Source organism: Ixodes scapularis, unplaced genomic scaffold (assembly GCF_016920785.2).
Source record: "Ixodes scapularis isolate PalLabHiFi unplaced genomic scaffold, ASM1692078v2 PGA_scaffold1__304_contigs__length_218370807, whole genome shotgun sequence".
Taxonomy (NCBI): domain Eukaryota; kingdom Metazoa; phylum Arthropoda; class Arachnida; order Ixodida; family Ixodidae; genus Ixodes; species Ixodes scapularis.
In genome coordinates, this window is record NW_024609846.1 from 65815095 (window position 1) to 65839233 (window position 24139).

Sequence of the window (24139 nt, forward strand, 5' to 3'; positions counted from 1 at the left end):
CAGTCGTTTTTGGTTCCCTACATTTACGAGTTTTGAATGTCAAGTTTTGCAGGTCACAAAATCCCCAATCCTACATTACAATGATAGGCCCGTCAGGTGGCGCCACGTCATGTTCTCCAGTAGGTATAACAAAATGGCTAGGTGGCGTAAGCTACCGCCCGATCCAAAGGGCTCAGCCGGATTCATCCATCCATCCGGGGCTAATAGCACGTGCTTGTTGCCTTCCGTCGCGCTTTGGCCATGCGTGCGAGCTGAAGGCTCACGAGAAGCCAAAGTGTTGTTGAAGGTAGCCAGCTTAGACTGGATGGGAAGACCTCTCTGCCGTTGTAATCGTCTACGACTTTAGTGCCCACTCACAAGTTATCTCGCACCTAAAACTTTTGAGACGTTAGTCTTTATTTGCATTATTTTATGGTACCTTTTTTTCTAAGTGTCTGTATATCTGCATTTCCCTTGCAAAAGATGTTACTTCAGCTATGCAATGAGTGAAAAAAAAAAATAGTGAAGCATGTCGCACTATTTTTATGTTCAATGTTTTCTGATGCAACCTGCGGGTGGTAAGGCCAGTGCATTTAGGCACTCCTGAAGTCCTAGTATTCTGTGCTTATTTTTTTCAGAGTTTCATCAAAAAGTTTTGGTACTAACTCTATGCACGCATTCGTGAGGAAGAAAGTTCATTCGGTTGAATTAAAGTAGTCGCGCCACCATGCTGCCGAGACTGCCTCACAGGGGGTGCATGCGCATGATACTGCTTACCTTAGAACTGTTAAGAATGCCTTTGATAAAGTTCTAATGTTACCAAAATCGTGCGTATGGGCATTCGGGAAGATCCAAACCCGTAAAACGCGTCTTGTTCTGCGAGCTGTTTGCTCACGAAGTATGATCCAGGGGGAAACACAAGGCAGAAATTTATGTCGCACCGGTGCAAAGCATTTGCCTCCTCATGCTTATACCTCAATTGAAGATGTGAAGCGTCAAAATTAGCAGGTGCGACCTATACTCGGGAGCAATTTTCTGCGGCATATCCAAGAAGAGGAGAGCGCACACACTCAGTCCGGTAGAGGGCACGCATGCCCGTACCTTTGACCGCATTGCCACTGGAGGTCACCACCAAGTAGAGTTTTGGACAACACAGATAAATGATTTTCACCCGTTTACCATAAAATACAGAGCAAGCGCCCTCTCCGAATTCAGAGATTATCCTATCAGAATAGGGAAGGAACTTTTACTCGGTTCGGGAATAACATTTAAGATGACGGCCTCAAAAATGTTCCATTTTCATAAAATGGGAGGGGGTGTTTAAGGATTATTCACACGAGGGAGAAATCCCGGGGATTTCTCCCCGATACGCGCACATCACGAGACGAAAACTCTAGGCTTTTGCACATCGCAAAGCCTGACGTTTTCGTTGCGGGATGCGTGTGCCATGGAGAAATCCCCGGGATTTCTTCCTCGTGTGAATACCCTTTTACACGAGGGGGGCGCATGTTGGGTATTTTACAGTAGTTTTTTTTTTTAGAGGGCGTAAATTAGCGATCGAGACCAAGTGTCTCACACACGCGTCTCACACGGTCCCTCCCGCTCCTCGCCGCAGCGGAGCAGGAGTACGACCCGAACCTGTGCATGCGCACCAAGTCCCGACTCTCCAAGACGCTGGAGGAGGTGCTGTCGGACAACGGGGCGCTCGCCTACCTCATCCAGTTCGCCGAGGAGCACGGCACCAAACCCCTGGTTACGTTCTGGATGGAGGCCGAGAGCTTCCGGAGTTCCTGCCTGCTGCGCTCTCCGCCCTGCCTCCGTCGCTCCCCCTCGCCCAACCGCCGCCCCGACAAGTTCCTCCGCCAGGCGAGGGCACACAAGGGCGGGACGCCGACGCACGACGACGGGCGGTGCGGCGCCACAGAAGAGAAGTCGAGCGGGGACTGCCGCCTCGTGGACAGCCTCCCGGGGACGCGGGTCCCCGCAGTGGGGGCGGAGCTTGACGGGGGGGAGGCACTCGCGGAGGCGGGACTTGCGGAAGGTGGGGCCGGGGGCCTGTTGTCGTGCGGGGCAACCGACGGCGCATCGACTGTTTCGCCTGCGACTGAGGGGGATGCGTCGCTGAGCAAGGTGGCGCGGAGGGCGGACGGCTGTGCCGTCGCGGAGAACGGGACGGACATCAGGCTGCCGGCAATGCGGAGAAACAGTAAGTGGTGGGGTCTTTAGAGGGAGAAAGAGCAATTTAGTGTGATGCAGCGCTTAGTTCAGAAGTCATCCTTGTTTCTATAATTGCCTGTTTGGAAGTAAAGAATAATCTAAGAAATATAAAGCAAGTTTCCACCCTAATAACAAGGTGAAATTGTAAAGGCATTGCATGAATTGAATGTGCCACTGACTTCAGTCAGTTTATGCATACTTTATGTGCTCTGGCCACTTACAATGACTGAAGGTAGGTTTTTATTGAGCCTATTGACCTTGAACAATGTATCATCTATGGTTCTTGTGTTGCATAAAACAAAACTCTGTGACCAGGTTTTCAAATTCAGCTTGGTTCTTTATTTTTTTAAATAAAAAGTGGCAAATAATACTTCATTGACTGTTTTCTCTATCCTCCAATGGAAAGAATTGTTTCTTTATACAGGCACTGGTTGTAGTATGGAAGAAAATGCAATATATTCCTTCAATTTAACTATTTACTCGTACCTTTAAGGCCCTGCCATAGAGAATGATATCTCTCTGGTTTGCAAAGCTAAGCAAACCATAGTTATTAGTAGTGTATACAGTCAAACCCGCTTATCACAAACAGCAGGAAACGCTACGATCAGTTCGATATAGCAAGTAATTCGATATAGCAAGAACCATTTACAACAAACTTCCACGGTGCATTCGTTGTAAGGCGAGAGCTTCTCTTTGGTGCATTCGTTGTAAGGCGAGAGCTTCTCTTTCTTTCTCATCTCTTCGCTTCCACCTTGTAACAACGCGCTGGAAAGCTTTTTTTTTTTTTTTTTTTTTTTTATTCATCTGTGCAGAGTTAATTCTTTTAGCTCAACCATTTTGGGATGAAAAGATTTCTTTTTTTCTGCACGTGCTTGCAGAGTGTATTTTTTAGCTTCCCTTCTGAATCGCTTCTCTTCGCTCCATTTTGTTCGCAACTTGAGCTTTAGGAATTAAATTTTTTTTTTCCTCCTCTTTTTTTTTTGGGGGGGGGGGGGGGGGGGGGGGGGCAAGCTAGACAACGATTTTTTGCACGTTTTTGGAAGCCTTCCCAGGGTAAACAAAGTTTGATATAGCCAATATGTTGTTCGTTATAAAAAGTACTTTTTACATGCATTTGTATTCTAATTTTCCGTTAGTTCAATATCGGCAATAATTCGCTGTACAGGGGTTCGTTTTTAACGGGTTCCACTGTACTTCTACTCCTTAGTCTAAACGGGGGTTTTTCACATTATGTCAATCCGCCTTTTGTTGTTTGCTGCAACTTTGTGTCATCCCAGGTTGACAATTTGTATGATGTAAAGAGAAACCTGAAACAGCTAGCTCGTTGCATATGCTTAGATGCGTTGTAACAACAAAACAGTGGATTAGATTTTTTGCTGCGAAAACTTCTATACTAGGGGTTCTCAAACTGGGTTCCACCGAACACAGGGGTTCCGCGAACATCCAAATTGCATCCCACCCCATGCCCGCCGTGGGCTGCGCGGCAGGAGCGTGTGAAGCGCCTTCATCTCACTTTGTACTGACATTGCGATTGATATGGTGCGGATATATGAGCAGCAACACAAGCAAAGTTGCCTACGATCGTGCTTGTGTTGCTTCTCGGTCGCAAATATAGAGGGTGGGGGGGGATTTGTGTCAATTTTTTAGGCTTCCTGGGGTTTCATAGGGCCAAAAAGTTTGAGAACCCTTGTCCTATACCTTTGACCTTACCTTCTGCATTTTGTCTCTTGCAGGTCTCAGTCAAGATGCGCTTCACATATTCAATAAGTACATTGCTCAAAATGCACCTCTCCCCATTGGAGTATCTGAGGAACTTCGGAGTCGAATCTCAGGTAAGGGCGTTATGGATGAAACTTTGTTACTTTTTGCCTCAGCACAATTGGGCTTGGACATTTTGGAAGACAGATTTTTATCTTTTAGACATGCTGCAAGGCGAGATGTAGAACCTCTTAGAAGTAGCTTAGCTCATTTAGATATATGTTTCACACCACTTGGTATTTGTATTGTGAGCTTACAGCTGCTTTTCTTACATGTGGTACTAAGGCTAATGCCTTCCTCTGAGTGAAGGGTTTTAAAAAAAAGCTGGAAAAGACTAATAGACCAAAGATGAGTGTGTAAGTATTGCTGTCTAAGCTCGTTATAACAGACCTTGATTTTGACCAAGAGTTCGGTGTGTTGTAAAAGCAGTATGTCGTGTGCAGGTATGAAGTTGAGTCAGTGGTATGTAGAGGAAAACCAGCTGAACTTCACAACTCAGTTTGTTATATCCAAATGTCTGTTGTAATGATTTTAGACTGTATTGTAAAAATAAAGAATTAAACAAAACAACACATCCTGTTTAACCCTCTGATGATCGAGTTACCAAAATATTTTCCCCAGTAGTTGGGTTTTGTTTCCAAAGGAATAGTGCAAAGAAACGGTTAATGCATAGGTTTTTTTTCTTAATTATCTAGCGGGAGCACGTACAGTTCTTGCAATCCGTTTGGGTATAGAGGCATAAAATAGAAATATTGAAGGCGAAAAGTTGTCATCTTTTTTCCATTTGGTTTTATTTTGGTGCATCTGCTTCCGTGACATTCCAGCAGACTTAAATTCTGAACGGGAGGTACTTTGAGGTACTTTACAGAGCTTTTCCATCAGATGGCGAGCTCTCGTTCTCTGAATTAAATTCTGAGAAGCGTAAAAAGTTTGAATTGGATGAGACAGCAGTGCAATTGGCGCCACAGCCAGAACGGCTTACTTGCGAAGTGATTATCTTGTGCATGCCATATACACCAAGCGTTTAAATTCAAAACTATAAATTACCCCAACAGTCTGAAAGACCTTGCGAATATGATGTTCATAGTTAGCAAAAGACATATTCGCATTTAGGTGGGCACTTTCAAATGCGTAATTGCCACTGTACGGCGACGCCCGTCAAAGGGCTAATGTCTGATTGCCTAACCCTTTCTTACTTTTATACAAAAATTAAGAGCATCATCAAAAAGCAGGAAGCTATAAAAAGAAAAAAGTTGTATTTATTGAGTGAATTAGTCACGTTTGGGGAGGTTTTGAAAACACAGTTATTTAATCTTTTTTTCTTTGTGGGAAATCATCAAATTTAGTTTTTGTACCCCAATATGAGGCAAAAATATAAAATCTAATAATGTTCATTTAAAAAAAAAAATGTATTTTTATGCCAAAATGTTTTTGTTTTTTTTTCCAGATTCTATCTCCCACGACCACGTAGAGCCTGACTGCTTCCTGCCAGCACAGGAGTTTGTAGTCAGCCAGATGCAAAAGGAGTACGTGTTTTTCTCGTTTTCCCTGGCAGGTGTTGTTTTATACTCACAATGTGTACAACATGGAGGAAAGGACCACCTTTGTGAAAATGACACTTGCAAGGGACTGTGTTTTGCCTCACTTTTCATTTACGAGTCTTCTAGCTGCATCTAGGCTGTGACAGGCTCTTTTCAGAAAAAGGGAGTAAAGGAAAGTATAAACACACAACGAAAAGAAGCCTGAATGCCCTGTTGCATTGACCAAAGTGCCATATGTTTTCCACTGAGATGCACCGTTTTATGATGCACCTAATGCAGGAGATTCTCGAAACATCCCTCTAAAAGATCACTCACAAGAGTCCTACATCATGCCACATCCCAAATAATGGCTTGACATGAGTCAGCTTCAGTAGTGTAAATACTATACATGTGTGATCATAGTGAAGATACACATCTGACATATCCGTTGACTACCGTATTTACTCGCATAATTTGCACACTTTTTTTTTTTAAGTATCCATCGTCAGAAAGGGGGTGCGCAAATTACGCGGATATTTCGCGAGCACCTCTCAAATAACACATCTGCAAAGGCTGTAATGTATATAAAAATACAAATATACAAACGGCAAGTTTATTTTTTTTTATTTTACGAAATGCACCTGCTTTGTTCACTTTGAGTCGCTGGTGGAGCTCTCGCACTCGGTACCATGGCTGCGATCGTCGTGGTTGTCGTCATCACTCGCGTTCCAAATAGCATCGTCTTCAGTTCCGTCGAGCGCGTTTGATAGTCCCGTCTTCTTGAAGCTCTACTCGACAATGCTGGGAGAGACCATGTCCCACACTGTTAGAACCTACTCGCAGACAGTTTCCAAGGGGGGCCTCTAGTCTCTATCCTTCCACTGGGAGTGAGCCTGTGTTCTCCGCTGGCCATCCATTCTACATAGTGTTTGCGCACATAGTCTTTGAACAGTTTGTTGATTGACATATCCAAGGGCTGTAGAACTGATGTTAGACCTCCCGGGAGGACAACAAGATTCGTTTTTGTGTCTCGCAACTTTTGCTTCACGCTGTCGACAAGGTGACCCCTGAAGCTGTCCAGTACCAGCAGCGATGGCAGTTGCAACAGAGCGCCTGGTCGTTTTCCCCAAACAGTTTCAATCCAGTCTTACATTAAAGCTTCATTCATCCATCATTTTCATGGACACGGATGTGTATCCGACCTTGCAGTTTCACTTTTGGCATAAGTCTTGCGCTTAAAAATGACGAAAGGCGGGAGCTTTCGCCCATCAGCAGTTACCGCCAGCATGACAGTGCAGCGTTGCTTCTCACAGCCGGTTGTTCTTACAGGAACAGCTGAGACACCTCTTTCGCTTACTGTAGTGTTAGGTGGCATATCGAAGGTCAGCGGCGTTTGATCCGCATTCCCGATCTGGGACATAATCAAGTTCTCCGTTTTCCGCTACGCGATCACGAATCGATGAAATGCCAACACCTTCTCTTCATAGTCTTCGGGCAAACGCTGGCAGAGAGTCGTCCGTCGTCTCAAAGACAAGTGGTGGCATCTCATGAAGCGTGTCACCCATCCTCTGCTAGCCTTGAACGTTGCAGCCGAGATACTTTTTTCTTGTGCAATCTTTCTTGCTTGAAACTGTAGCATCTCGCATGACACGGCGTGACCAGCCGACCTGTGATCACGAAAATACTGTAGCAGTTCATCTTCAGCAGCAGGAAAGTTCCCTCCGTTTCGGCCCCCAAAACTCTTTTCTTCCCGGTCTTGCACTTGCCAGTTGCGACTTCTGTCTTCGCCAATAACGTAAGTGGCTCTCGCTCACCTTAAACTGCCTGGTAGCAGCGCGGTTTCCATTTTCCTCAGCAAACTTGATCACGAGGAGCTTCAACTTCGCTGTATAGTTATTGTAACCCATCGGAAGAGCAATCGTCGAGAAAACCGTTGACGGCGTCATACTTGAGCCACACAATCCGAACAACGGGAAGCATGCGCTTTGGCTTCGCAGATGTCGCAGACTTCGCGCCACCGCCACTCCACATGACCGCAAGCGCACACCACACGACACACAGACACGCACGACAGTTCCCACATCCGGGAATCTCAGCGTGAGTTCATGCTCCCTTGCAGGCCTACCACCTCGCAGCATTGAGCCAGTGGCGCACAAGCGCGCGTCCCGTAGCTTTCGCAGAGAAGCGCAGAGTTGCATTTTTCTCTCACTCTCGCCTCTCACTCCTCCCGTGGTCGCGCGAAACTTCCGCAGCTTATAGCTCGCGCGCCTTGGGGCGTCTGGAGAAACGGTTGGCGAGCTGGCGCAGAACGGTGCAGGGTGCGCAAAATACACGAGCAAGTAGTTTATTAGGGGCGTTTTTAGGGTCTAGCCTTGTCCGTCCGGTGTCCGTGCTCACATCAGTCTTGCTGGTGCTTGCGCTCGTGATCGTGCTCGTGAGCTCACATGCTCACATGCTCACGTGCTCGTGTAGAGCAAAAAGAGAATGATGAAAAAAGGAAAAATGTTGGCGCAGTCGACAGGATTCAAACCTGTGCGGGGAGACCCCAATGAATTTCTAGTCCACCGCCTTAAATAACCACGTTCCATACCACACATTCTTTTTCTGACATGGATGAAAACGAACGAAAGGCTCGGCATGCTGCGGCTCAGCGTCTGCGCAGACAAGCACCACCAGAGCTTCGCCGCAATCATCACTCACCTCGTGGAGATGCGGTCATTTTTTTTGTGGAAATCTGGGCCTTAAGTTAGGAGTGCACAAATTACGTGTGGATGCAAATTATGCAAGTAAATGCGGTAGACTGTTGGGCCTCACTAAATGATGATGTCTGGAGTGTTGGGCCTTACCAAATGATGATAATAGAGTATTTGTGTCTGATCCTTCAAATATATCATCACAATCAATAAGAAGGTGAACACGAGATGATACTGGATGCTGTGCAACAATCATTTTGAAAAGTATTGAGTGCTGAACTATTGTGCAAAGGTAAATGGATGATTTAGTTTGGCTCTCAGATATGGTATTTTTGGCATCTGCTGGGCGTTGTTAAAGGCACACCAACATAGGGATCAGCATGTTTAGCACACCATGGCCAAAAGTGAGCACATTGTAAATTTCTAATGCTTCCAAGTTGCTAAAATGCCTTCCTCTTGCAGTGTCTTTCCCATATTCTTGAGGAGCTCCTACAACTGCAAGCATCAAGTGGATGTCCTGACCAGTGGGAATGTTTCTCTCGCTGACATCCTCTACAATGACTCTGCACTCTTCTACTTCATGGAGGTAATGCTGAGATTCCAGCTAACTGATCATTTCGACTGCTAAGAGCACGTGGTGGCCGTGTGCAAGTATCATAACACAATTCCTAGTTAGGCCACCTTCTTTTTTTTTTTTATTACAAGCTGTCTACATGCCAAAAGCTGTAAAATTTGGAAAGCGCCTCTATAGTGAAACCCATTTAGAACAAACCCACGTACAGCGAATTATTGTCAATATCGAACTCACAAAAAATTTAAATAAAAATGCATGGAAAAAATACTTTTTTATAACGAACAACATATTGGTTATATCGAACTTTTTCCCCCAGCGAAGGCTTCCAAAAACGCGCAAACAATCGTCTTCTAGTGTCTACTTTCCCCCAAAAAAAGAAGTAGGAAAGAAAGAAAATTCCAAAAGCTCTAGTTGCAACAACAAGTGAGCGAAGAGAAGCGATTCAGAAGGGGAGAAAGCTGGGAAAAAATACACACTGCACTCATGCGCAGAAGAAAAAAACTTCTCATCCCAATACGTTTGCCCACGAAGAGAAGCGATTTAAAAAAGGAGATCAGCTAAAAGAAAGAAAAAAAAAAACACTGCATGTATGCAAAAAAAAAAGTTTTCCAGCGCGTTGTTACAAGGCGGAAGTGAAGAGATGAGAAAGAAAGAAAAGGCTCTTTTCTTACAACGAACGCATCGTGGAAGTTTGTTGTAAACTATTATTGCTATATCGAACTACTTGCTATATCGAACTGATCGTAGCGTTTCTTGCTGTTCGTTATAAACGGTTTTGACTGTACTACTGTCGCCGACCGTTTTTTCGGACTCCGATAATTCGGACTTGTTCTATGTTTCGGACCTAAAGGCGGAACCGTGACTTACCCCATAGAAGTACAGTTGAACCTCGATTTAACGAAGTCACCGGGATTCGCTAATTATTTCGTTAAATCGGGAACTTTGTAAAATCGAGGAAGGGAGACATCGCGCATAGGCTGTGCGGGGAATCCGAATTTGTTCGTTACATCAGGAAATTCGTAAAATTGGGTTTCGTTAAATCAAGGTTCAACTGTAGTGCATATTCACGACCAATGTTTCGGACAGCTTGAAGTCCGAAAGTTTGATTCTTCGGACAAAATCGTCACAATGCTAGCCCTTTTTTTCCATTTAGCTGCACATCATCATCATCAGTATGTCGTTAAGGAGCGGAGGAAGTACTTGACTGTAGGGCTAGAAAGGAAGGCAGCGGTTCTCAAGCTTACAGAAAGTTGCCGAACGCAAACGGAGGCGTAACCTAAAACAAGGCATGCAGGCGTAACCTGAAGCAAGACACTATTTACAGCTTTTTTAAGCCCACTTCGAAGTAATAAAAGCAAGTTTTTCAATCTGCTGATTTTTGGGGCTGCTCTATTATTCGGGCGTTTTTTCGGTCCCTGCAAAGTCCGAATAATCGGTCGGCGACTGTAGTCCTGTTGCAAGTCTAGTTGATGGCTGTTGTAAAAAGGGGGAGTTACTGTTTTTATCCGGGAATAAATAAATCCAACGTTCTTGGTTCTCGTCTTGTTCCAGTACATGGAACAGGAGCAGTCCAGGCACCTGGTAGACTTCTTGTTAATGGCGGACAACTTCCGGAACCACCTGTTGGCTGAGGGTCACTACGATGGGCAGCAGGCACAGGAGGATGCCATGGTCATCTACGACAAGTGAGCATTCATCTCCTCGGGGTCATGCAAAGTATTTCCGAGCACACGACGTGGGTAAACTTGAAGCGATATAGCGTTAGAATGGACCCTTTTCAGAACCCTATCGCGCAACACGGGCAGCCCCCATTTATCGGACACGAAGCAGGCAATTGGATCAGACTCCTCGCCGAGCACTGCTACAGCACTCCTGTCCAACTCATGCTCGGGTGCATGTGTGCAAACAGGGGCAGACTTGAATGATTGGCACCGCAGCCGCTAGATGGCGCACTCTTTTGAGAAGGGTATATTAGGGTTACTGTAATCCTCGGAGTAGAAAACGGGACATGGGGCATGGGGGTGGGAGATGGGGAAAAGGGGAAGCAAGACAGAAGGAAGAGCTCTGCTACTGTTCAGTTGAACTTAAAAGCTATTTTTGTAGCGTAAGCTACACTGGTTGAGGTTGAGCAGTTTCGCGTGGCTCCTGGAGAGCCGTGCTGCGCATACGCGAGGAGCAGTGATGGAACAAGCAGGACTGGTATGGCGCCTAGGTCAGTCCCCGATGCACGCGCCGCGCGCATGCACCCACTTGAGATCATGGCTCGCGCTGTCGGTTGTTCTGGGCGGCAGCTTGGTTGCGTGATACATAACAACACGGCGCACAGCTGGCCAAACCAACGACGGGCATCTGGCACGCCCCAGCGGTGGACTGAGGATTAATTTGGACCACCTGGGGATCTTTTGACGTGCAACCGAAAGCTCGGTTACACGGCACCTCCTTCGCAATAAGAAGAGCGGAGGAGCTTAATTCATCGGATCCCGAAGTAGTCACATAATGCGTATACTGTGTGTGTGTCATTGAAGCAGCAGTAAGCATGATAATCAAGCTAATCCTAGACAACCAGGAAAGCTAAGAATAACCAGCTGAACCGAAGCTTAGGCTACGTATATCCTGGCATAGCCTAGCTAATCCACTACAATTTTTTTTATTTTCTGTGCACTAAATTATTAGTGCTTTTCTTCCTCATTTTTATGCAATTGGGAGGAAACACTGCCAGGTAAAGCATGCCAAAATTAATAATATAGAAAAGATCCCCTCTGGTTGCAATGAAGTTGTGTTGGCAGATGCAATTGCAGGAAGACCTAAAATATGTATTCTGCAAGAGTTTTTATAGTGTGTTTTTATAAACTACATCTGTAGCAGCAACTGTAGAGACCGGGACCAGACAGAGTCAGCTGGGCCGGATGGGCAAAGACCCACGGCAGTCTTTATTCACGGAATATATACAAACGTAACAGTGAGGCGGCGCCCTCTATGATAGTATGTTAGAATAGTGTTAGTCGTGTTAAGAGCGACACCTGACGGTAACAAAGAACACTACATCCCCCCTTCCAGAAGGATGCCCTTCTCTTAACTAGACCGACAACAATCACAAGTCCAGTCTCACAGGCGGAATAACCCGTCGCCCTGATCTTGTGTAGCGATGCTCGTGCTGCCTGAAGTCCCCTGATGTCGAACTTCCGTTCACCCATGGGTTTGCACTAGTCGCTGCCGATCGTCGCTGTTGCGGCTCAGCCGGCGTCTCTGAAGGCGGGGCTGGAAGACCAGCAAAAGCCTCCTCGGGAATCGGAGGATCAGCAACCGGCTCCCCAGGAACTGCAGAACCAGCCACAGGCTCCCCAGGAACTGGAGCCCCAGGAGCGTGAGCACCGTAAGGCACCAGGTGTCGCCGGTTTCGCTGTAGCATGCCCCGTTGAGTTTCCACGACATAGGAACGTGGACGCTGCGCACTGTTGAGCACCCGAGCAGAGCACTGAGCATCGGTTACCCAGACCTCCTCTCCAGGTGAGAGGTCTCGAAGCACCTGCACACCATGGCGACGGTTGAAGTCCACTGCCTGCTGCCGCCTCGCCGCACTGTCCCTCTCTTGGAAGGCACCCAGGGCCGGCACCTCAGGACGCAGCTTCTCCTTGGCCCTCGGCATCCGAGAACGCATACGCCGCCCCATCAGCAGTTGCGCCGGGCTGAAACCTGAAACGCCTGGGGTGTTCCGGTATGACAACAGTGCCAAAAAGACATCGTCACTCTTGCGGAAAAGGTCCTTAATGGTTCTCACAGCGCGCTCCACCTCCCCATTCGATTGGGGGTAGCCGGGGCTACTAGTGATATGCTGAAAACCATAGTCTCTTGCGAAACTTGCGAAGTCATGTGAAGAAAACTGTGGCCCGTTGTCGCTTCTTAGTACTTCCGGTGTACCGAAGCGAGCCATGGAACTCTTGACCGCTGCAATCACAGCCTAGCTTGATGTACTTCTTAATGTTACCACTTCTGGGTAACGAGAGTGGTAGTCCACAAGTAAAAGAAAATCCTGCCCGTCCAGATGAAACAAATCCGCTCCCACCTGTTTCCATGGCAGGTCCACCGGAGGCGTTGGCAGCAGGGGTTCCGCTCGTTGCGTCCTGGTAGATGCACAGCGGTCGCACGTTTGCACCATGGCCTCGATCTGCTGTCCAACATGTGGCCACCAAACCGAGTCTCGGGCCCGCGCCTTACACCTGTTCACCCCCTGGTGTCCTTCATGGATCAACTGTAAAACTTCGGGTTGCAGAGCTGCTGGGATCACTAGACGGCCACCCTTGAGAAGCAGACCCTCGCAGACGCTCAGCTCCCCACGGAAATTCCAGTACTTGATGACATGGCTGGGAAGCTTGTTCCTTTGAGGCCAGCCGTGGTTGCAGAACTTCTCCAGCGTTACGCACTCGCCGTCTGATGCTTGATGCCGACGGACATCTTCGGGGCTGACTGGAGAACCTTCCTGGATGGAATGGATGACGTTCTGCACGTAAAGCTCCACGGAGCTCGCTTCTACGGCTGATGTCAATGGGGCCCTGGACAGAGTGTCGGCCGTAGCCAACAGCTTTCCGGGAACATAAAAGATCCTGTACTGGTACCTCATGAGCTTGATCCTCAGGCGCTGGATCCTTGGAGGCAAAACGTTCACGTCCATTTCTCCCAGTAGGGCTGTCAAAGGCTGGTGGTCTGTCTCCACGGTGAATCGCAGACCTCTGACGTACTCGTCGAAGCGTTGTACGGCCCAAACAACCGCCAGGGCCTCTTTTTCGGTTTGACTATACCTCTGCTCGGTTGGCGTGAGTGCCCGGGATGCGAAAGCCACGGCTCGGCGTTCACCCGTTGGCTGGTCCTGCAGCAAAACTGCCCCAAGTCCAAACGAGCTGGAATCCGCAGATATGATGGTTGGGTGTTCTGGGTGGTAGTTGGCCATGCAGACGTCTGAAGAAATCATGTCTTTCAGTCTCTGGAATGCCGCTTGCTGGCTTGGACCCCAGAGCCAAACACTCCGCTTGTTCAGTAGCTCGCGGATTGGTGCTGTAACGTCGGAGAGATGTGGCAGAAACCTCCCCACATGGTTGACCATGCCCAAGATCCGGCGCACGCCCCCGACGTCGACCGGCGGTTCCATACGCTGCACGGCTGCCACCTTCTGCGGATCTGGTGCAATTCCGTTTCCGCTCACGATCACGCCAAGGAAACCGACGCTTGTGACGCCAAACTTGCATTTGGCCTTGTTCAAAGTCAGCCCTGCCCTCGCCAGACGATCCAAGACTTCCGCCAGTCGGCGATCGTGTTCCGCGCTATCCCGGCCGAAGATGAGGACATCGTCTATCATGTTGACGACGCCATCTTGACCCTCGAGGATGTAACTCATTTGGCGCTGGAAAAACTCTGGCGCCGACGTAATCCCGAAGGGCAACCGGCGGAAACAGTAACGCCCGAACGGGGTTATAAACGTCGTGAGTTCCTGGCAGTCTTCGGCAAACTTCACTTGATGGAAACTGGATGTAGCGTCCAGCTTCGAAAAAACTCGAGCTTCACCAAGAAGTCCCAAGACCTGGTCTACCGTCGGAAGGATATGGCGCTCTCGAAGCACCACCTTGTTCAGCCTCGTGAGGTCGACGCAGATGCGGTAGGCGCCGGACGGCTTGGGCACGACGACCATTCCCGCGCACCACGGCGTAGGATTCGACACCCGCCGGATGACGCCCTGGGCTTCCATTTTGTCCAACTCCGTTTTCACAACGTCGCGCAAGGGGATAGGAACTCTTCTTGGAACGTGAAGCGAGAAAGGAATCGCATCGGGCTGAAGGCGGATGATGTACTCTTCTTTGAGCTCACCCAACCCTTGGAACAACCCCGTCGGCGAAGTATCGTTCCTTCCCTGCTGGACGGCTGCCACCGGCTCGACGAGCTTGACCACGCCGAGCGCCTGGATACCCGGAAATCCCAGGAGCGGAACAACCTGGGACCGGACCACATAGAGCTTCTGCCTGGTCGTCTTGTTCTTCCATTCAAGCGTGGCGACGAACGCCCCGAGAACATCCAAAGGCTGGTCCGCTGGACCGGTCAGCTGTCCGTCCGGCGGCTCGAGCCGCGCCGGAATCCCAGAAAATGTGCTGGGGATGACCGTGACTTCGGCCCCGCTGTCGACCTTGAAACTTGGTGGCATCCCGTCGACTTTCACCTCGACGAACTTCGCCCGAGTGCTGCCGTCCGAACTGACGGCACCCAGCTCAACCGACGCGAGCCTCTTGCTGTGCCTCTCGAGCTTTGTTCCGGAGCGACATACCGCTGCGAAGTGGCCCTTCTTGTGGCATTTGCTGCAGAGTGCTCGGCTTGCAGGACACTCGGAACGCGGATGAAAGTCACGTCCGCAGAACCCGCACGGCGAAGAACCCGCATTCCCTACGGAAACGTTGCGCGCTGTTTTTGGTGGGCGGTTCCCCGTGACTCTCGCCGCGTCGATGCTTATCGCCTTCGCTTCGGCAGATGCCGCCGAGGCTCCGGTAGAATCGCGAATCCTCCGCTCCCTCTCGGCATCTTCAGCCTGACGTACTTGAATCAGGGCTTCTTCGAGTGTCAGTCTCGGATTGCGACAAAGCCTGTCTGACAACTTGACATCTCGAAGACCGACCACGAAGCGGTCCCGTATCAAATGCTCCTCCACTTCCCGCGAAGGATAGTTGCATTTTTTTACGAAGTTTCCCAAAACCGTGAAAAAAGAGTCGGCCGACTCACCGGCTTGTTGGACGCGCCGATGAAAGCGTGCACTTTTGTACAGTTCGTTGGCGGGATGGATAAAATAGCCGTCGAACTTTTCGGCGATGTGGTTGAATTCGCTGAAGTCCGCCTCTTCCACTTGCAGCGAGCTCAGGATGTCGCGCGCCTTGGGTCCCATGCAGTACAGCAGTGTCCGCACACGAACTTCGTCACTGGCGGCGTAGAGGCCTGATGCGTAGCAGTAGTCTTCAAATTGCTGCCGCCACTGTCGCCATGCTCCGGGGTTACCGAAGTCAAACTGCGGCGGCGGGCGTAGGCTTGGCACGCCCACTGTTACGGGTCCCGCCCCGGACCCCGCCGGCTTGCCTGTAGCCATGGTCTCCGAACTTCGCCGCGGCCGCTGCCGTAGGAGGCAGCCTAGCGAACCACTTCTGACACCATGTAGAGACCGGGACCAGACAGAGTCAGCTGGGCCGGATGGGCAAAGACCCACGGCAGTCTTTATTCACGGAATATATACAAACGTAACAGTGAGGCGGCGCCCTCTATGATAGTATGTTAGAATAGTGTTAGTCGTGTTAAAAGCGACACCTAACGGTAACAAACAACACTACAGCAACTACCCTATGTGAGTTCTGAAATTTAAACAAAAAGGGCTACATGAAGCTTCATTGAGATAAAGTGACGGGAGGGCAGAAATGAACCTCTAAAACAAGAACATAATAGCGCTTCACGACAGGGACGAAGAGTAGGAACGAGACAACACAATGCGCATTGTGTTGTCTCGTTCCTACTCTTCGTCCCTGTCGTGAAGCGCTATTATGTTCTCCAAGTTTCAGTACCAACTTGCCCAAGAATCTGCATTACTCTAAAACGAGGCTGTCGCTTTGAAAACGGGAGGTCTGATCACCCTGGTTGAATAGTTGCATGAAGTTGACTTTGTAGCTGTAATAATACATAATAATAATAATAAATAATGAAGATTTTCAAATACTTTGCACAAGGGTGGACAGACGTAGGGAGACCGCTAATACCCCTGTCAGACAGGCTAGTTTAGTCCACTTCGACCGAGTGCACTTCACCTTACCGAATGTCACTTCAAGTGTTCCGGTGCCACATGGGAAAAATTTGTGTCACTCAGAAATGATGCCAATAACGATGGGCAAAGTACTACTAGGCATATAAAATATTAGAGTAAAGGAATAAATGTCTCAGCAATATTTTGTATATTTAATGAAGACACGTTGCAAATCAACTTCAAACGAATAAGCAATCTTTATGCCAATTGAGTGATTTTGATCAATCATCGCAAGGCACGATAAAGAAGATCCAACCTTGGCGCTCTGCTTCATCCCATGGAGGTCTACAAGGAGGCCCTGGCATTGCCTTATTAGATCATGATTATTGTGTTGACTCAAACACCTACATACTGAAACAAATGTAGGCTCTCTCCTCCTATGCTAACCAAGACAGCATTGGATTGACTGACTTAGTTGTCGCCTTTTACCTATTCACTACGGCGCTAATCTTGGTACAGATCAGCCTAAACTGTAAGGCTAAAGGCCCGTTCACACACCTGCGACTCCTTGGAACCGAGCGCCTTAAAACCTCTTAAAATCTCTTACGACGAGAGAACACGCTGGCGCCATCTATGTGGTAACCCTGGAGACTGCATTTCGCTAGAGCGAAGGTTTGGCGATATTTGCAAGGTCAAATGTTGTTACTTATGGAAAATGTTTGTTCATAACATTGACAAAAGCTTTTCAAGCCAAGGAAGAAAGAGTGATGGACGAAAGAAGTTGAAAATATATGGGGCAGCCCAGTGTTCCACTGCTACCCAATAGGTGGTGCCAGTGTGTCCTCTCGTCGCAAGAGTTTTCAAGAGGTTTTCAGGCACTCGGCTCTAAGAAGTCACAAGTGTGTGAGCCCCACTATTTTTTTTTTTCAGTGACACTCCTTTCTGTCTTTTCTTTGACGAATTTCTAATTCTTCTTGTAAAAACATTTATGCCACGTTTTTGGTCAAAACTGCTATCAAGGCCATGCACTCGATAGAGTGAAGTGAGTTTATCAAACTCACTTGAAGCCAAGGGTGTTCTTCAGAAAGAAGCAGTGAGGCACACTAAAGGCGAAGTGCACTGAATTAGCCCGTCTGATTGGGGTGTTAGACAGCTGCGACCGAGGAGGGTTAGGCTCCTGCTCTTGATGTCTTTTGCAACCAATGGGGTAATGGAAGGTGGACAACAGGGGACAGATTTCGCCCATTCAGGTTTGCATGCCTGTCAAGTTTTTGGGGGTATTATGGCGTGCACGGAATGTTGGAACAGTGTTAAACTTCAATTGGATGGTGCAATTAGCAGAATTTAAATTTGAAAAGTGAATATAGTCGTGACATTGCTTGAATAATTTTGAGTTAAATAGCACACAAAGTTGTGAAGCACTCCACTTTGATCGAGAGTTTAGTGTAAATAGAAAATAAAGGGGTTTATGTTAATATCAAGGCTAGGTATAAGCACTTAATTGATTTTGTGCCTGCAGCAGATACAGAAGGTCATCTAATGTCATACTCCCCAGACAAGAACTGGGTATGGTGTTTTGTTAAGTAATTAATGAGAAAAATAAATGGCAGGATATTGCAGTCTACGCTCATTACAACAGACCTGGTTACAACAGACATTTGGATATAACATACCGATTCGTGAAGTTCAGTTGGTTTTCCTCCCCATACCATTGATTCAACTTCATATCTGCATACAACATACTCCTCTTACAACATACCGAAATCTTGGTCAAAATGAAGGTCTGTTATAACGAGCTTAGACTGATTGGCAATTTAATGGGTGTGTCTTGGATGATGATACTCATTACCTTAGCAACAACGGGGAAATATACTTGGCTGATGGCCTTCCTTTGATTCATAGTCTGCCAGCCATGTTTTGTAACAACAAAAAAAAACTTTTTTTTTTCTTCAACTGGGTTTTTCTGCTTGCATGCAAATTATGGTTATTGCATGCCGTATCATTGTTATGTAGCACAGCTAGCCTCTGGGTTTACTATATTGCACCCAGCTGCACATGCTCAATTAAGCCAGCTTCCTCTTGCTCGACAGTCCTAGCTCAATTGTCCAATTGTCAGTGATGTGATTGCTGCGCCAATTGCGCCAAACTGCGCCAAGGGGCTAACCCTGCTACATCCTGCTACATTTCGCCGAAATATGGGTAATCTGCACCAAGCCTGCGCCAAAGGACCAATTTCGGTCGCCTTTCAAAACCGAAACTAAACTGAGTACCGTAATTGAGCATCCGTGAGCTAGGTGGCGCAAGCGACCGCCCGACAGAAAGTAGGCTGTATCAATCGTCCATCCGGTCTAGCATGGTTTTTCCCGCCGTTCCTCATTTCGCGCTCTCGTGGGTCTCGTCTCGCATCCTCTTGAAAATATTTTAACGATAGATGCAAGCGTACCAGCCATGCCGTCATGTTGTAAAACGAAACCACGTTTTTGCGGATTGGGAGTTACTTGTAATCTGAAGCACTCGCTTCTGAAAGAAACGGCCGTGGCAAAACTATCTTTTATCCCTGCCTACCAGTCGCCGTGGTTATGACGTCGGGTGTTCCCGTCCACACATTGCTGCAGATATGGCGCTTTCTAAAATGAAACGTAAGGACCGCTACAGGGTAATCAGCAATCTTGTCCTTGTTTAAATTAAACGGTATTACAAAAATCCCTCTAGCTCAAAGATTGTTGTGTCGAAGTACTGTTTACCTAGGTTTCTCGCGGTCGGATTTCCTTTGAGAGGGACACCGGTACGTGAAAAGTCTGTCGCAAAAGAAAGTTTAAGACAAGTTAGCTAAAGCAACAGAAGGCAATGCCTGCACGCTGAACCCGCACAGCGCGCTTGTTTATCTTGAGTTCAGTTGTTGCACAAAGCGCTCCAAGAACGTTTTGACCCTGACTCGCGATGTCTTGCATTAATGCGCTCAGGTTTTTTTTTTGTTTGTTTTTTTTAGTTTTATTGTCTTTGTTTTGTTTGCGCTTTTTAACCTTTTAACTTAGCTTGTGCCTCGCATACTGGCCTGGCAAGCACGCGCCGCTGGACTGTTTTTCTTTTTTTTTTTATTCTGGATTGTTACATTTTGCATACAATTTTGGGGACCAGATGGCGACGGAGCGGAGTGGCTGAGTTTCGATTTCGATCGAACAGCCGTCTCCGCTCGCATAACGAAGCGCGTGCAACTGCAAGCTGCCGAAGTTGCCCTCACGTGCATGCGAACATGATTGCACGACAGAGGTACCAGCCGGGACGCTTGCAATCCATTGCTTTACATTTGCTTGCTTCTGACGAAAATCTGGCATGTCGGGAACCAGTGAAACGGTGGGAGACGTTTTTGAATTGCTCGGCAACGCCTACAGCACTGTACACTTGTGGGATGTCTCAACGTCTCTTTAAAGACATTGAAAATGGACATTCATTACTTGCCGAAAGCTAAGCGAGACGTGCAGCAGCCTTGCAGAAAGTTTCAACAAGCAAAAGGAAAAGCACCCACCAGTCGCACTGCACCTTTTTCATGTGTACAGTTTCGTATTGCATTGCAGTAGTTACGTGTTTCATCAGTTGGATACTGCTTCAATTTATTATATTATATAACCAGTGAAGTTTATGCTTTCATATTTACTGCTAAGCTGGTCGTTTTCAAATAAATTTAGTGTGTGCAATTTGGTTCTTATTTATCTATAGCGGGTACATATATATATATATGTCATTTAACTGAAGCGTTGCAAAAAAATGTTGTGTCATTGCCATTTCAGTAAACAACTTGAAAGACTCCCAGGTCGTCTAACTTGACTATAATTTGATTATTGTGGCGAGCAAAGTGCCTTCCTTTGTCCAGCACTTAAAACAAATATTTTGTTTTTTATTTTTATAAAACAAAATCTGCACCAAAAACCACTTTTTGCTGCTCCGAAACACTGTTTTGGCTGCTTCAAAGGCCACTTTTGCTGCTCCAAAACACTGTTTTCGCTGCTCCAAAGGCCACTTTTGCTGCTCCGAAACACTGTTTTGGCTGCTTCAAAGGCCACTTTTGCTGCTCCAAAACACTGTTCTGGCTGCTCCAAAGGCCACTTTTGCTGCTCCAAAACACTGTTTTGGCTGCTCCAAAAGGTGCTCCAAAACGGCTTAGGCCAATCACATCACTGAATTGTTCTTTTACCGCTTTTTTGCCAGGTACTTTTCACTGCAGGCCACCACATCGCTTGGGTTCAGTGATGCCGTACGACTTGAAGTGGAGATGAACATCTGTCAAGAAGAAGGTCCATTGCCCTCCTGTTTCGAGAAGCCCGTCATGATCCTCATGCAGCACTTGGAGAAGGTATGGACCTCTGAACTGTCACAAAAGACCTAAGCTTCCATGAACTGTTTTTCTTTTTTTTTTCTTTGTACATGCCTGCAGAACCACCTGAAGCAATTCCTCTCCAGTCAGCTGTATGTCAAGTACATCTCCGAGTGCATTGTCACGATCCAGACTGCCAACAGTGACACAGACTGTATGAGACGTAAAAAGCGATCTGGTAAGCATTCTGCAGCAGCTTTTTTTTTTTTTTCGCCTTGTACGCTACCTTTGTGGGGGTGGGATCATGGTGTTGAAAGCGATGTGGGATTGTGTGCCATTGGGGTAGTATGCAGGGACCCTCAGCATTGAAGTGTGCTGTTTCTGTCTCTTCTTTTTTTTACTTGCCCTTTTCTGCCTTCCAGCCTTGGCCCTTTTTTGCATTAGTTTTCTCCATTTAGAAGATTGTTGCTTTATTCTGTTAAGGCACTACTGTACAACATAAGAACGTCAAGTGTGCATAGCACTAAGGAGAAATGGTTGAATGTATCGGTGTACACTGTCCCCACTGCAAGCTGTAAAGCACTAGTATAATGCAAGTTTTTCAGAAACCCAGAAACCTTAGTGCTGCTTGACTCATTTCCTGTAGGCACTTTTATGTAACCCTTCTGGCTCGAAATTTCACTAGAGACCATTTTGATGAACTGTCACGTTTTGCCACTTTATGCATGGATGCAGTGCTTCTCAGATTGCTCAAGTCCTTTTTCATTGGAATTCATCCTACTAAAATATGCTGTGTCCTGTCTACCTTTTCTCTCTGTTCTCTCTTGCCCATCTTTTTTTTTTATTGTGTAGTATATTAAGGACGAACAACCATCCAGCCCAGTAGCCGTCTTGGCCTCAGTTGGAATTGACTGAGTATTGGCAGATTGGCTTAGTGTGACATTGGCAACCATTGTGAAGCCCCCATTAATATGAGACATTTCATTGTCATCCAGATTTTCTGATTTTGGATGAAGCTCCGGTAACAATTTGAACGCCTTGAATGTTGATGAGTTTTGTGTTCTTTATCTCAGTTCGGTCCGTGATGACGGGCGGTGGTAAAGGCATGCAAACTTCATTGTTTCAGGGAGTGACAGCAGTAGCAGCGACCTGTCCCTGGCCTCCCAGACGACCAACACGCTGTTGGCCATGGACGGCAAGCAGCCCGGCACACCCGTGAGTGGCGCCCGCCGCATTTTGAGGAACATCGAGGGCAGCGACATGAAGATTGACACTGGACAGTTCAACCCGGACTCCCTTTGGAAGAGGAGCCTCGCGGGGTGAGCCACGTCTTTCCTTGAGGTGTGGGGTGGCGTGCCGAAATAGGGACACCAGGTCGGCGGGTTCGAGTCTTGGCCGAGTTGCCTGCAGCCTAACCCTCTAACCGAGAGTCGATGTGGCGGGTGTGGCATAATTGAGGCCTTGGTGGCACATTAAGAGTCCATCACTTTGCTTAGGTGAGCGCTCGAACCTTCGCTAGGATATGTCAAATGCTTTTCTTCCTCTAAGTGCAAAGCTTCACTAGATGAATCAAGATGAGCAAAGTACCTCAAGCCATCACAGATGCTCTTCGGTGCAGCTGTGGTGGCTTGTGATCTCGAACATCATAGGTGGTTAGGGGTCACATAGTCAGTGTGTCTGTGGGTCACATGACCACATGAAACGACATCACCTGACATGGGAAATTGTCAGGTGACACTGCTGTCGCAGCTGTACAGCGTTGGACTACAATGGAAAAGGTTTGGGTTTCAATTTCTGGCAAGAGGCAGTATTTTTTGTAGAGATACCCGGCCGGCTGTACTTCATTTTTTTTATGACATCATTAAGTGATGCTCTAGGCTTGGAGACCAGCCCTACAACACATTCTGTGTGAGAACATTTTGCTTCACTGTGTTTCTAGGAAACTTCAGATGGCGCATGTGAACCACCTGGGCAAGGTCACAACGGAGTTTGAGCCTGAACCTGACAGGAAATCAGGTGAACCACCCTGTTCCTTTAAAACACCTGCTGCTCCCTCACTGCTTTGTGGACCTGCAAATTTTGTTGGGGAAAAGTATTTCTAGTCTGAGGAACAAGCAGTTGTGCATGGGCTTCTGGTGAAAGAAGTGAGTGACTACTGTTGGCTACCTAAAGGGAGATGCCTCCTGCTTCCACCACGGACTTGTGCTTTTATTTTATTTCTTATTCACTATTTCTTGATTGCTTCAATCACCACTATTTCCATGACCTCACAAAGGGCAGGAGTGGGGTGTAATGCTGGGTAGCACACTTTTATGTTCTAACCGAATTTTTGTTAAAGTAGTTGAATAACTCCTGTGTTAGGATTTCAATATTTAAAATGTAAATTTTTTTTTTTTTATGTTATACAGTTGAATCTCTTTATAACAGACACTGTTAACATATTATTGGATATAGCAAACTAATCACGAAGTTTGATTGGTCAGGCTTTATTTGGATGGGAGTTCTAGTTACAGAGTGAAACCCATTTAGAACGAACCCACGTACATCAAATTATTGTCGATATCGAACTCGCGAAACATTTAAATAAAAATGCACGTAAAAAGTACTTTTTATAACGAACAACATATTGGCTATATTGCACTTCTTCCCCCAAGAAGGCTTCCGAAAATGCACAAACAGTCGTCTTCTAGCTTGTCCCTTCCCCCAAAAAAAGTAGAAAAGAAAGAAAATTCCAAAAGCTCAAGTTGCGTACAAATTGAGCGAAGATAAGCGATTCAGAAGGGGAGAAAGCTAAAAGCACTGCATGCACACACAGAAACAAAAAAAAAACTTTTCATCCCAAAGCATTGGCCCAGGAGGGGAAGCGATTCAGAAGGGGAGATAAACTAAAAAACAAACTCTCCATGCATGCAAAAAAAAAAAAAAACTTTTCAGCACGTTACAAGGCGGAAGTGGAGAGATGAGTAAGAAAGAAAAGCTCTCACCTTACGCATCGTGGAAGTTCGTTGTAAATGGTTTTTGCTATTTCGAACTACTTGCTATATCGAACTGATCGTAGCTTTTCCTGCTGTTTGTTATTAACGGGTTTGACTGTATAACGAAACCGAAACTGTGAGATCCAACACTCTATCAACTATAGCAAAGCAATAGACAGATCTCACAGCTAGTTTGAGTATTCCATCGCTGCCGACATGCATCGTGGGAGCTGTAGTCTTTCTGCACGCGCGACAACCCTGCTGGAGCTCTGCACGAGCAGAGCACGAGGCGGCATGAGCTATCTCGTGAATTGGCGTCTGCCTCCTACGAACTGCAGTTAGGGCGGCGTCACGC

General features: G+C 47.1%; 1 protein-coding gene across 1 annotated transcript in view; it reads left to right on the forward strand.

The window, feature by feature from the left end:
• The window catches only part of LOC8023782 (A-kinase anchor protein 10, mitochondrial), a 33182-nt gene that overhangs the window by 3314 nt on the left and 5729 nt on the right, over nt 1-24139 (forward strand). Inside the window, exons 3-11 of the mRNA XM_029981225.4 lie at nt 1595-2185; nt 3930-4028; nt 5402-5480; nt 8630-8753; nt 10293-10426; nt 20704-20848; nt 20930-21047; nt 21936-22128; nt 22749-22825. Of these exons, the coding sequence (XP_029837085.3) occupies nt 1595-2185; nt 3930-4028; nt 5402-5480; nt 8630-8753; nt 10293-10426; nt 20704-20848; nt 20930-21047; nt 21936-22128; nt 22749-22825 (1560 nt within the window). The remainder of the gene's footprint in view (nt 1-1594; nt 2186-3929; nt 4029-5401; nt 5481-8629; nt 8754-10292; nt 10427-20703; nt 20849-20929; nt 21048-21935; nt 22129-22748; nt 22826-24139) is intronic.